The following is a 13473-nucleotide window of genomic DNA, read 5'->3' on the forward strand; positions in this document are numbered from 1 at the left end:
ATATCAAAGTTCATCTATTGAAATTCCTACAAACACTGAAAGGGACAAGAAAAAAACTGACACATTGATGAGGGGCGGTGACACTGATATGAATGAAGCACTGCAGATTTCTCATGGAGCTCTGGAGCCTATTAGGAAGTGACAAAACCATTTTCACCTGTTGGACAAACAGTACTGTCGAAGGAGAATTTCACATGCAAGCATACTCTTTCCGGCCTGAATGGGAAGCCAAGACAGGAAGCGGAAAGCAAAGGGATGTGCAGAAAGAGCGACTGAGTTGTGTGCTGAAATGGGAAAGGAAATCATGAAAGGAGGCAGCTAAGAGTAAGAGAAATGAATGAAGAGCAGTAGAAGAAGCATCCCCAAGGGACAGACCTTAGGCGAGCCTTTTCCTTGTGAATTGTGAATGACCAAAACCCACATGACACACCCAACCTACGACTGAGACTATTTTGTTCACCAGTGAGGGAGGCCCACATCCCCAATGGACCCCTGATTTCCAGAGTTCAACTGACTGCGGATTGAGGACTCAGTCAAGTCAAGGCCAGAGCAAACCCTGACAAAATATTCAACAGCCACACACTCAAACGTGATTCAAAAACAAAGACAAACCTCAAAAAGTGTTCAAGTAAACCAGAGAAAAGCAGGAGAGGAGTAGAAAGAGGGATGAGATACAGAGGAAAGCAAAGAAGCCAACGGAGGTACTTAGACACTGGCATTGGAGCAAATATTATCAGGTGACTGAGCTAAACCCATCACTTAAAATTAAGGCAGATATGGGCCAAGTCTATCAAAACCGACCTAATTTCACATCGTGTTTGCATGAGGTTCATTTGCACTTCAACAGTATAGGTCAATGCATTCAAAGAGAGTACAGACAGCCACATCATGCACACATGAATCTACAAAGCTGAAATGGTACAGTCATATGAAAACAGACTCCATCGCAAGGAAAACTAGTAGAGGCAGACAGAACCCACCCTGCAGGCAGACAGCAAAAAAAAAGTCTTTCCAGATCTGGCCCCTCTCCTTCACACCCAGCTGGTGGGCTTGAGACCACCTGTGTCTCCCCGGGGGCTCTCTCTCTGGTCCCTGTGGGAGAAATCACGACCATATTTTGGTTCCTAGTTTGGTGTAACTGACTCTAAAAGAGTGCTAGAGTTTGGAGGCTGAATACTCCTCCCTGTGCGCAGAAGCCCTGGGGGCCCCCACACGTGTCTGCTGAACCACCTCCTTCCCACTGAGTCTCTCAGGGAGCAGAGGCTGTTTTGATAGGGTCAAGGGAAGGGTCTCTTGACATCACACTCAACAAGTGGCCAATCCTGCAGGTGCAGCCAATGAGGTTGCTCAGAGACTGCCTGGGAAATGAGGGGCGGTGGGCACCCACTCAGAAGACTGCAGGCGCCATGGGCAGAGCAAGGCAAAGAGCCAACGCTCAGCGGCGGAAGCAAAAGCGTCCCGGGGATCCTCCAGCCACCTGCGCAGCTGTCGCGGTCATGGGCGCGAGCCGCGCGCGGTGCCCACCTGTCCAAGTCGGGGTCGGGAGCCAGGCGGCAGGCAGGGAGCGCGCGGCAGCCAAGCGGCGGCGGGGAAAGGCGAGGCGCAAGCGCTGGTGGCGGCGGGTCCGGGAAACCGGCGCCAAGAATCTGCTGCTCCCGCCGCAGCTGCGGAACCAGCGGGCCCCCGCGCCCACCCCAGCGGCCCCCGCCACGTCCCCGGGTGAGCTGGACCTGGGCGCTCAGCGCGAGCGCTGGGAGGCGTTCCGCAAGCTGCGGGGCCTGAGCTGCGAGGGTGCCGCCAAGTTCCTGCTGGACACCTTCGAGTTTCCGGGCCTGGTGTACCACACCGGGGGCTGCCACTGCGGCGCCGTCCGCTTTGCGGCCTGGGCCCCTGAGGATCTGCACGTGGTGGAGTGCAGCTGCAGGCTGTGCAAGAAGAAGCAGCACCGCCACTTCCTCGTCCCCGCCGAGCGCTTCACGCTGCTGCAGGGCGCCGAGAGCATGGTCACCTACCCGTCCAACACGCACCCGGCGCTGCACAGCTTCTGCAGCAGGTGCGGGGTGCAGAGCTTCCACGCCGCGGAGTCCGACCCACGCGTGTATGGCGTCGCCCCGCACTGCCTGGACGCGGGCACGGTGCGCAGCATGGTCATCGAGGAGGTCGATGGTGAAGCTTGGGAACAGGAGGCCACCGAGGAGGACGACGATGACTATGCCATGCAGAACGCGTCCATGGAGATGGCCCCTGCCTGTCCTGGCCAAGAAGAGCTGTGAATGAGGTCGCCGACATGCTGAATCCAGTGTGCGGGTGGGGTCCCCTCCAGCCAACCCCTGCAGCACTTGGGGAAACAATCCTTCTCCCCCGTGTGCAAGCTACCTGTCCCTCTTTCCCCCTTCCCCTCCAGTTCTGTTCAAGGGACTTTCTCTGAAACCAGAACTTGAGCCCACACCCCTTCTTCTGTGTACAATGATCACCTTGACATCTAACAAGCAAGTAGTGTCTCCACGTTTTCAAGTCATCTCTTCCATCACTTGGTTGTGCCATTCGTCCTGAAGGATCCCCACATGGCTGGTGGGAATCCCTTGTACTGTACGTTTCTGGTGCTATTGTGAACAGGCTTGTGTGCACCACGTGCATTTTAGTGTGCTGGGCGGCTACATCCCAACACTTTTGTGAACACTTACAGGACGTTCTCCCCGGGTTTCCTGAGCGTTTGTGTTTTAGGTGGACACCTTTCCACTACTTAGGGAAAGCTGTTGCTTTCAGCCACGTTGTTTATCTAGTGTGTTTGAAAATAGCATGTCTTGAAATTCGATATTACATACCTCATCACACTCAGTTCTCCAATGATGCTACTCTGTTGCTTGGTTTTGTGTTAGTGACTAACTGCTGGGAGGGGATGGGGAGAGAGGATTGAGAGGGATGACCACCCCCTTGGATCTTTCAAAGTACCCACCTTGTACATGTGTTAAGTGTTCAGAAATTAATAAATATTTATAAATGTGAAATTGTGTTTGTTGATCTCTACCCAGAATAGGATTTGGCAGTGGGGAAATTGGGGCTGTTGAACAAAGTGGGCCTCTGTGAATGTCAAAGATGGTGGTGTCTCTCACTCTGCAGCAAGCCAAAATTCCCCAGGGTCCCCTAAAGTTTGGATGAGGGGAATCAGCAGAGTGTTTGCACATTCAGCCTCTGGGGACACACTGTCTGTACTTGAATCTAGTCTCTGCCACCTATTGGGTAGGTCACTTGTGTGCAGTTCCCTAAGTGATGGGATCAAGTCCCAGTGTTCTCATATTCAGGGCAAACCTGGTGCCGAGCATTGGATACCTTATCCATGAATACCCCGTTTCTCTTCTCAGCTGATGGGAACTCCTGTCAAGTCCCCTGGGCCATACAAAACTCTTGTTTGTCCTCTTCTATGGTGGGGTGGTAGGAAAACTATAAACAAATTCAATGAAATAACTTAAGGAAGGATGAGATTAGGGTATGAGGATGTGCAGGAGGGTCAGATGGCTTTGTGCCTTCAATGGAGGCCTGTCCTAGGCCCCTACTCCCCCCCACACACCCAGTGACTCTTGCCTCAATAACAAATGGCCCCCAAGATAGTCCATAACATGGCAACCGTTTAGTATACGCATGGCATTTCAAAATCAGGAACTGAGAAAAGACACAGGGCAAATGACTTTTTTCATATGATGTCTGTGACCCCCTTTGAAAAAGCCTGGCCTGCTATGCCTGGATTCATATGAAGGCTCCTTGACTGACAGTCCTGGTGGCCTTGTGGACAGGACTGAAGGATGGGGTGGAACAGGAAGTGGAGTTCCTAACTTTCACCTCGTGGTGGCATTCGTTTTCTTCTGAGCATGGCAGGCCTCTCTGTAGTCAGGCCTCATATGTGATGACTCAGACCCTGAGGGGTGGGGGTTTCAATAAGAAAGGTGATTGTTGCATCAGCTCCTGTGATCAAGCCTCAGAACTCATGGTGAGTCACTCCTGTCATACTCTATTGATTAGAAGTGAGTCAGGAGCCCTTTCACATTCAAGTGGGATAATAAGAATTACATCTCTCAGTGGGGGAGGTGGCAGGCGCTATTTATAACAATATGAAATGGGAGATGTTGCTGTGGACATTTTCAGAAAATACAGTCTTGCACCTGTGGACTTCTAGGTAGCAGGTTATTTGGGGCTGCACGGCTGCACCCCTAACTTTTTGCAAAGTTCACATACAGCTTATGCACAATTTTATGGATGACTTAAGCCTTAAGGGAAAATAGGCCTGGTTATACCTCCTTCTCTGGGCAAGAACAAACCAATGTGTGATTGATGGTCCAGAGAATAATGTGGCGGGGAAAACAACTGTTCAGTCAGTCTTCAAGTTGACCTTGGCAATGCCCTAAGACACAGTCCAGTGTGCTAAAAGCTACATCAAGGAAATACATCTTGCTCTACCCACTGGGGAGGTTTCACCTGTTGGGAGTAGCATATATTGGAGTGCTTTTGCACGGTGGCACAGACCATCCCTTCTGCTCTCCCTTCTAAGCATTCATGCATTCCTTCTTTCCTACCACAAACATTTACTGAGGATTTGCCACCGGCCAAGTACAATGTGAGAAGTGCTCCAGGATACGGCATGAAGTAAATCAAGTAATAATGCCGATTTGCCAACCTTTTAGACAGACATGCAACTCTGAGTTAGGTGTGCACACATGAGAGGTAATCGGGGTTTCTTAGTCTGAGCGCCCCAGAAAGCACGCACAACATCAGACCTGTGAGTGGCTGAGTGAATGACAAGACGTGTGATCAGAGGTCCTAGGTCATTTCCTAAGAACTTTGCTTGGCTCTCTCACAGAATGCCATAGAAGAGGGAACTGTGGTGTCCCCCACAGTAGACTAGAAGGGCCCGCACAGCCCACAAGACACAGGGACAAACTCTTGCTGTCTGTACCAAAGGCATCTACAGAATGAGCTCCATAAGAAAGTGTGTGTTCTTTTCTGGCAAGTGTCCAGGACAGTCTGAATTAAGGAAATTCCCATGTGTACTATATGGAGAGGCTTTGACTGATAAATGTAGTGTTATTTCTTCAATTTCCCTAGACAGATACAGTATTTTCCTAATTAAGTGTGCTCAACAATGAAAATTCATATCATGAATCCAAATGGAAATCAATATCACTGGTCATAGCATAGAACCTCATTAAATGAGATGAGTAAGTTGATCTTTACACCCAGTTTTGAAATGAATCATTTCAAAATCATGAAAATGAAAAAGGTGACGCATGTCTGAAGACTCTCCTGTTAACAAGCACCTCGATCTCTTCTGTTAATTAATTCTCACCTAAGCCTTTCAGAGCACATTTTTTTCCTTCAGGGTTCCAGGGATTGGACCCAGGAATGTTCAAGCACAAAGCCACACCCTCAGCCCCTTTTCACTTTTTATTTTGAGACCAGACCTCACTAAGATTCTGAGGCTGACTCTGAATTTGTGATCCTCCTGCTTCATCCTCCAGAGCTGCTGGGCTGATGTGCATGTGCCACCACACCTGGCATCAGAGCACATATTTTTAAGCAGGCTTTATCGACTTTGGCACTGTGTCCTGAGAACAGAAGCACTAAGCGCATGGATTTCAAACTGGTGTGTGGCACAGGGAAGGAAAACCAGAGCTACTGCCTGCCAGATTCATTAAGGATGGCAGGAAACATTAGTTCTCAAGTATTTCTACCCCACTCATTCTGATCCTTGCCCCATTTTCCATAGGTCCAACTCACTTCATGGATATAGCTCTTCTTCACGCTTGAGGCAATTCACTGTTCCTTAGTGAATCCTGGCCCATCGTCCCAGCATCCTCTCCATTGACTTAGGCCTCCTTTAAAGGTCTGAAATGGGAGCTGAGCTTGTGGCTCTGTGGTAGAGCAATTGCCTAGCATGTGCGAGGCCCTGGGTTCCACCCCAGCACCACGTAAAAGTAAATAAAATAAGGATATTGCATCTAACTACAACTGAAAAATGAATATTTTTTAAAAATCTGAAATGTTAGTGTTTTGGACATTTTGAGACCTCCAACATTCTTATTCCATATGTCCATATATTTGGCTCTGTGACCACAAAAACCAGCATGATAGTTTGGATCACACTTGTTTGGAGGAAAGAAGCTTTGAACAGACTTCCCCAGGGGCTCTTGGACAAGTCTGCCAGTTGTTGCTCTTTGAATATGGAACATCTTCACACACCTGTGTTCATCTTCCCCATGAGAGGTGAGTGAGGCAAGGCATGTAAGTAGGTAAATGGGCCCAGCATCCTGCAGCCATGTGGCTCAGTGGTTAAGTGCCCCTGTTCGATTTCCGGTACCAAGAAACAACAACAAGAAAACCAAAAACAAAACAGAACAACAACAACAACATTGAGGGTGAAGCAGTTCAGAGGATAAGGATATGGCACACAAGCATAAAATCATAGGAATGGGAAAATATGGCCTTCTTGATGCTTGTTATGGTTCCTCTTTTCAAAACCCTCTCATGTTCCGAACTTTTGCATGAGAAGCTCGAGAGCGTCTTGCATTTCACACTCTTGAATGGGGCATTGGTAAGTAAAATCAGATCCTAGGAGAACACATGGAATGTACACACAGTGTGAAACCAGTCAATAAACAACTGTGGGCCATGTTTCCCCCATTGGTAAAGTAGTCCCAGAATGTTAGATCTCCTAACTAGGGCAGATTTTTAAGTGAAGTGATAAAGACCATAGAACTCCTTGCCCTGATGCTTCAATGGTCAGCAGGAGCCATTTGTCACCATTAAGATTACTTATATTATTGTTACAAGAACTTTGGACCCAATGTAAATAGGCCCTGCCAGTTCTGCTGGACTGAAAGGAAAGTAAGCCTAGGAGTTTCCCCAAGACCTTTGCCCTATGCCACCTGGAGAGAGATTGAGATTCTCTCTTTAGGACTTAGATTTAGAGATTCCACCTGCAATACCTGAGACGTGGCTCTGATATCCTAGTATAGTCTCTGTGCTCTCCATAATGTACAATGCTGGTACCCAGAAACAAGGCACAGTTGGATAGGTTGATGTCATCACTGTCCCTCACTTACAGTAATGGACTTAGGTGAGTGACATTTGTTTTCTCAGCTAAGGCTGTAGAAGCTGGAACCAACTGTGCACCATGATCACAAGGTAACATGAGAGCATCTGGACACAGCTGGGATGGGCAGAAAGTTCTAGATGTAGAAACCCAAAATGGTGACCTCCTGGTCTCTGGGACAATCCCTCATCATCAGAAGGTGGCAGTTTCCTATCATCAGAAACCCCAATGAGTAAGTCCCCAGCCTCAGAGGGATGGCACACTCAGGATCCTCACCTCTTTGGTAAGAGTTTCAGGTCTCACCTCCAGGCACCACAGTGTCCCACAGGAAAAGACAGACTACCTTTCCTCAGCCCATCCTCCTGGGGATTAGGAAAACTTTCTCTGCAAACACTCTGATCCAGATTCTACTTGCAACTTTCTTTTCCTGACCCTCAGCACCATGGCGCTAAATTTGGGCTGGGCATGGTGGCACAAATCTGTAATTCCAGCTGATCAGGAAAATGAGGCCAGAGATTTGTGAGTTCAAAGCCAGCCTCAGCAATAGTGAGGTGCTATACAACTCAGCAAGACCCTGTCTTGGAATAAAATATAAAATATGGCTGGGGTGTGGTTCAGTGGTTGTGTGTCCCTGAGTTCAACACTCAAAAAAAAAAAAAGATCTTGCTAAAAATTTGGAAGATCAGTATTTTATGAAGTTTGCATTCCTCCTCTAGGCCCTTGTCATTCTGGCTGCAATGGAAGGAAACATAAGAGTTATCCTTTCATATGAATGAACAAAGAAAAGTAGACAACACACATGAAACAATGATTTCCAAGAGATTGGATACAAAGCAGTCAATGGGGGTGACCTATCTGAGAGAAGAAGTAAACATCTTGAGCAACTTGACCACCTCAGCTTACTTGGAGGAGACCCTGGTAGTCTCCCTGGCTTGTGAAAGACAGAGTGGTCGTACTAGTCGGCCTTAAAGAGCAGTTGGACAATATGATAGCATGTGAAAGGAGCCAGGCAGAGAAAGGCAAATACCACTTGATCTCACTCAAATGTGGCATCTTAAATGAGTGGACCTCATAGAATAAATATGACAACTGTATTTATTAGTCTTGTGTTGTTGTTGGGGATTGTTGGGAAGTGGATGCAAATTTCAGTTAGAAAGGAAGAATAAGTCCAGGACATCTGTGACACAACATGGTGACTATGATGAATAACACTATATCATTTTAAAAATCCCATGATAGTAAATTTCAAGTGTGCTAAACCTCTAGAAATTACATGTGAGGTTTCATATATGTGCAATAGCTTAATTTAGACTTTCCACCATGTACACATACATGAAAATGAGTTGCACATTCCTATATATATATATATATATATATATATATACATTTTTTTTTTCTCCATTTGGCACTTTGAATAAATAAGTACACTACAAACCTCCTAAGAGTCAAACAGGTAAACACGTCCAAAAGAATGAATTGGATCCCTTTTTCCAACTCAATAAAAAATTAACTCAAAGTGGATCAATGACCTACATGGAGAGCAAAAGCCATAACTCCTTCATAAAAACAGCATACAATAATTCTCAGGCAGAATTCTCATTTCTCTGCAGAATGTTCCAAGTCTCTCATCCAGGTGTATCAGTACTCCAGGAAACACACAGACTGCCTCTCCTCAGCCTATGTATCACCTTGGGTATTAGGAAATTTTTTCTATAAACACTCTGATCCTAATTCTATTTCCAAATTCCTTATTCTGAGTCTGAGGAAGATCTTGCTAAATATGGAAGATCCATATCCTTGAAAGAAAGAATTCCATCTCGAAAAGACTCTGTTTCTGGCTACAATGAAAGGAAAAAGTAATAGATTTTTCCCTTCCAAGCAACAAAGGAAAGTAGTAAGTGACTCACATATCATCCATTATTGTAAGTGGCAGGGATGACGTCAACCCTACCCACCTTTTACCTGGCTCTTGGTCCTCATGCTTTGTACATTTGAGAGAGCATGAGGAGTATAATAGGCTCTCAGAGCTAAGCCTCAATGTAAAATAAATCCTGATGTTATTATAGGCAAAGGATTTTTCATCTGATACTGGGGCACAAACAAGAGAGGGAAAAGAATAGATGCATAGGCTGTTACCAAAATTACAATGCTTTGCGCTTCAAAGGCTCCACGCAAGAACGTAAATAAGAACTCATGGAACTATTTCAAAGTCAGGTTTTCGGCTAAAGTTACATGCCCACTATACAAAGAATGTCTGTAACTCAATAGCATAAATAGACAAACAATCTTATTTTTAAATGGGCAAAGAATACGCTGGGACATTTTGCCTAATGAGTCATACAAATGGCCAGTAAGCACCTGAGAAGACACTCACTGATTGATGCATGATGGAGACCCAAGTCTAAACCACAGTGCGCTACTCCTTCACACAACCTGGATGATAACATTTAAAGTCAGACAATTTAACATTTAAGTCAGACAATAATAATTGACAGCAAGGACTGGAATAATGGAAATCCAGATAGATTGCTTGCAGGGATTATAAAATAGGGCAGCCCCTTTGGGTAGTTTAGGTTTTCCTCAATACCTGAAACAGTTTCCAAGTGACCCAATAGGTCCACTCTTAGGAATCCACCAAAAGGAAATGAAAATTTATGTCAAAACAAAAATGCATTCACAAATGTTGAGAACATGAATATTCATAAAGGCCAAAGTTATTAAGTAACCTGCATGTCTATCAGATTATGACTGGTTAGATGGAATGGTGTCTATTCATTTAGTGGAAGATTCTCTGGCAATCAAGAGGAATGAAGCCCCAAAATGTGTTAAAACATAAGTGGACCCTGAAAACTTTATAATGCATGAAGAGGCCACATGATAAGTTTCCACTTTTATGTAATGTTCAGAATAGGTGAATTTATAGTCAGAAATCTTTAAAATAATTTTACTGGAGCATTATAATTATACATGGGAGTGGGATTCATTATGCCACACTGAAACTTGCACATGACATAATATGATTAATCAAATTCCCCAGAACCTTCCCTTTCTCTCCTCTTCTCTCTCTCCCCCTATTCTGCTTGTTCTACTCTACTCATCTCCCTTCTATTATTATCATTATGTTATCATTTCAATTGGTGCATTAAAATTATACACATAAGTGGGATTCATTATAGTACAATCATATCTAGGCAGAGAATAATTTAGTTAGTTATGAATTTTGGTGGTGCTGGGAATGAATCTCAGGGCCAGCCGGTGTAGGCCTACCACTGAGCTTCACCCCCAGTCCCGGACACACCCTGAATTCATAGGTTTGGTATCCCAGCCTTTCCCACATGCCCTCCCCTCCTCCTTCCCTCCCAATCCCCTTCCTCTACTGTCTTCATCTCCCTTCTATTCTCAAGAGAGCCATTTTAAAAAATTATTCTTCTTTTCCTCTCAGTCTCTCTCTAGCTTCCACATTTGAGAGAAAATTTTTAAATTTTTTCAAACTACTTGAGCCTGGCTTATTTCACTTAGAAGCAATAATTTAGTTTTCATGGGCAAGGAGTGTAGGTTAGAACATAGATATTCATGGGCAGGGGCTTTCTTCTGAGGAGTTTAACATTTCTTAGTGAAATTCTTGTGATGGTCGCATATCTAATGGAGTATGCCACCAAACCCAACTGAAGTGTACAATTTACATGGATGAGTTTTATTTTATGTGGATTATGTTTCAACCTGGTGTGTTTCTGAAAGCACCATTTACTTTGTACTTAATATCCAAATGTCCCCTGCAATCTACTCACGCCCATTAACGTCTGAGTGGACATAGGGAACATTTACACCCAGTTACAACTTGAGATATGAAAACTCTTGGCAACCTGGTTCATTGGAGGAGGATAAACAGACAATTCAGGGCTCATGGTGTGAATGGCAAGAGCTGAGACCTGAGTGAACGCCGGATCCCTCATTCTCAAGCACAGGGAGGCATATAAACTGTGCAGTGATGTTGTAAAGACTGAAATCATTGAGGAGTGTGAGACAATCTGCTGAGGAACAGCCATTAATCGACACTGAAAACGGTCAACTTCACACTACTTTTTGGAGTAGTTCTGAATGGGATTCTTGTAAAGAATAAAAGTTTCAAAATGTACTGTCACAGTGTGATTTCCTTTTTTCCTAAGAAAGGACGGTGTTCAGCCTGTTTGGAACACGATGCCCTGGCATGTGTTGTCAATTGGAATGATAGCTGGGCTCAAGCCCTGCTCTCCCACTTGATAGCTGTGCAACCACAGGCAAGAGTCTGAACTTCTCGCTTTTAGAGCACTCATCCTGATCAACTCCGGATTGGATCTCCTCAGCAGGGATAAGACCATCTCCCTCAGGGGCTTTTTTAGCAATGGGAAATGAGAGGAAACACTTCGTCTGATTCTCTCTCTCCTGCATTTTCTCTTTCTCCCTTCTCAATGCCTCCTTCTCAAAAGGTATTCAGGAACCCCATCCTAATTAACTTTTGCCTTCCCCCTCTGTGTACCAAACCCTCTTCCTCATTTCTTTTCCAAAGATGCATCTGAGCCTTCCCATCCTCATTGTTCAATTAAATTCAGTCTGGCTTCATTCCCTATGGGCCCCCAGCTATCCCAGCTGATACAGGTATCAAGAAGGTAACAAGCATGTTCTAATTAATGAATCCCAGAGGACTCGACTCCCGGTTCTCATCTGACCTCAGCTCCGTCTGGCATTACCCTCTCTCCTTCATGTCTGTCTGTGATTCTACCCTGTCTCCCAGGGACGTTCCTCTTCCTCTTAGATTTCTTGCTCTATCTGCTTCCACAACTTCTGTTTCCCTGTGCACTTAAATGGGTCCCTGGTTCCCATTTCCCTGGCCAAATCTTTACATATTCTACTTCCTAGTCCCGGATTACTCAATTCCAATTCAAGGCTTCATCTACTTCTGGTATAGAGATGACTCCTAAATACCTATTGTAGGTCTGGAGCCAATTCCTGAGCACCTGGCCAAAATGATGTCCAGCTAAGCTTGCTCTTGGGCATCCTGGCTGTTTCCAGAGATCTCACCTCAGTATACTGTCCTCACCTGCAAATTGTGCAAGCCTCTCTCTTCCATTCTGCAACAAAGTGCATCCAACTCATCACTCATCCAACTCACAATTGTCTCTATGGGATCTGGATGGACACAGTGTTCTGGTTCAAGAAGCAGTAGGCTTCTAGGGGAAAATCAAGTGGCTATAGAGACTAATACTCTCTATAATGCAAGGCATCCATCTCAACCAAGCTCTTGAAGGGGGCTAGTGGATTACTGCATTTTCCCAAAATGCTCCTCTCCAACTCCCTATAATGACCAGGTAGTTTTAGAGCTTTACAATGCCTCAAACACCTGATCTGCATTTTTCTATCTTAGAAGCTGGTGATCTATTACTTTGGTGAGAAAATGTCGGTCCTCAGGGGGACTCTTACAATTCGTGGCACCAGTATAAAAAAACCGGCCTGCAGCTACATCTGTGGTGGTCATCCTCCTTCCAGTAATGATAGAAATATCACTCTTGATGTTTAAGGGAAAAGCCTTCAGTGAGTGTTTTGGATGACATCCCTGCTATCTTATCAGGAACCTTCTACTATGAATGATTTATTTTTTTCTGTCTACTACTCTCATGTATTCAGCTTCTCCTTCTCCAAATTACTTTTTTTCCATGAGCACTAAAACATGCTCTGAGAACAACTGAACATATGAAATGTAAATAAATAATAAAAAATCCAAAGCACCTTCCCTCTTTCCCATATTACTGCCAGGCGACCACCTAATGTCCCCACGTTCACAATGGAACTTTCAGCTTTCTACACTGGTCACACTTCTTTCCCTGTTCACCCAATACTAGGCTTTTACTCCCCACATTCCATGGGAGACTCTCTCCAGCATTCCCCCATGACATGAAATCAAAAGGGAATATTCTGTCCTCCTGACGTCAGGAATGAGATAAGGCTGGAATGATAGATAGATGGGCCCCTGGATAACTCCCTGAGCGGTAACTCACAAACAGTACCTGCAGATATTGCTATAAACTTATAAAAATGTTGTTTTTAAATGAGGACCCTACGTGACAGGGGTCATGCCTCTCCACAGAAGGAAAAATACCTGACTGACAAGTTGATTGGACTCAAAGTGGCATGAATCCCTCGTGGACACTGAACGCCTTACCCAGGAGTGCTCAGGGGCCGACTTTATTAAACCTGTAGATCTATATCAACCTAAGAGCCACACTTTGACATTCCTCTCATGGGTCCCCTCCCTCTTTTGGAGCTCTGCTTTCCATTCCTCTAATAAATGCTCTTACTTTGTTCTCCCTAGTGTCTGTGCATTTTCTTCTTCAAATTCATGAGAGGATGAGCCC

The 13473-nt window shown here is 45.2% G+C and overlaps 1 protein-coding gene across 1 annotated transcript; it reads left to right on the forward strand.

The window, feature by feature from the left end:
* Positions 1-1406: 1406 nt before the first annotated feature.
* LOC139703124 (centromere protein V-like protein 3) lies at positions 1407-2273 on the forward strand. The gene has a single exon (XM_071606064.1). The coding sequence runs from the start codon at positions 1407-1409 to the stop codon at positions 2271-2273; it is 867 nt and encodes a 288-aa protein (XP_071462165.1).
* Positions 2274-13473: the final 11200 nt, after the last annotated feature.

The sequence above is a fragment of the Marmota flaviventris genome, chromosome X (assembly GCF_047511675.1).
Source record: "Marmota flaviventris isolate mMarFla1 chromosome X, mMarFla1.hap1, whole genome shotgun sequence".
Classification (NCBI taxonomy): domain Eukaryota; kingdom Metazoa; phylum Chordata; class Mammalia; order Rodentia; family Sciuridae; genus Marmota; species Marmota flaviventris.

Bases quoted from the DNA above. Each gene is read 5' to 3' on its own strand.
- LOC139703124 (XM_071606064.1), top strand. From the start codon at position 1,407: ATGGGCAGAGCAAGGCAAAGAGCCAACGCTCAGCGGCGGAAGCAAAAG.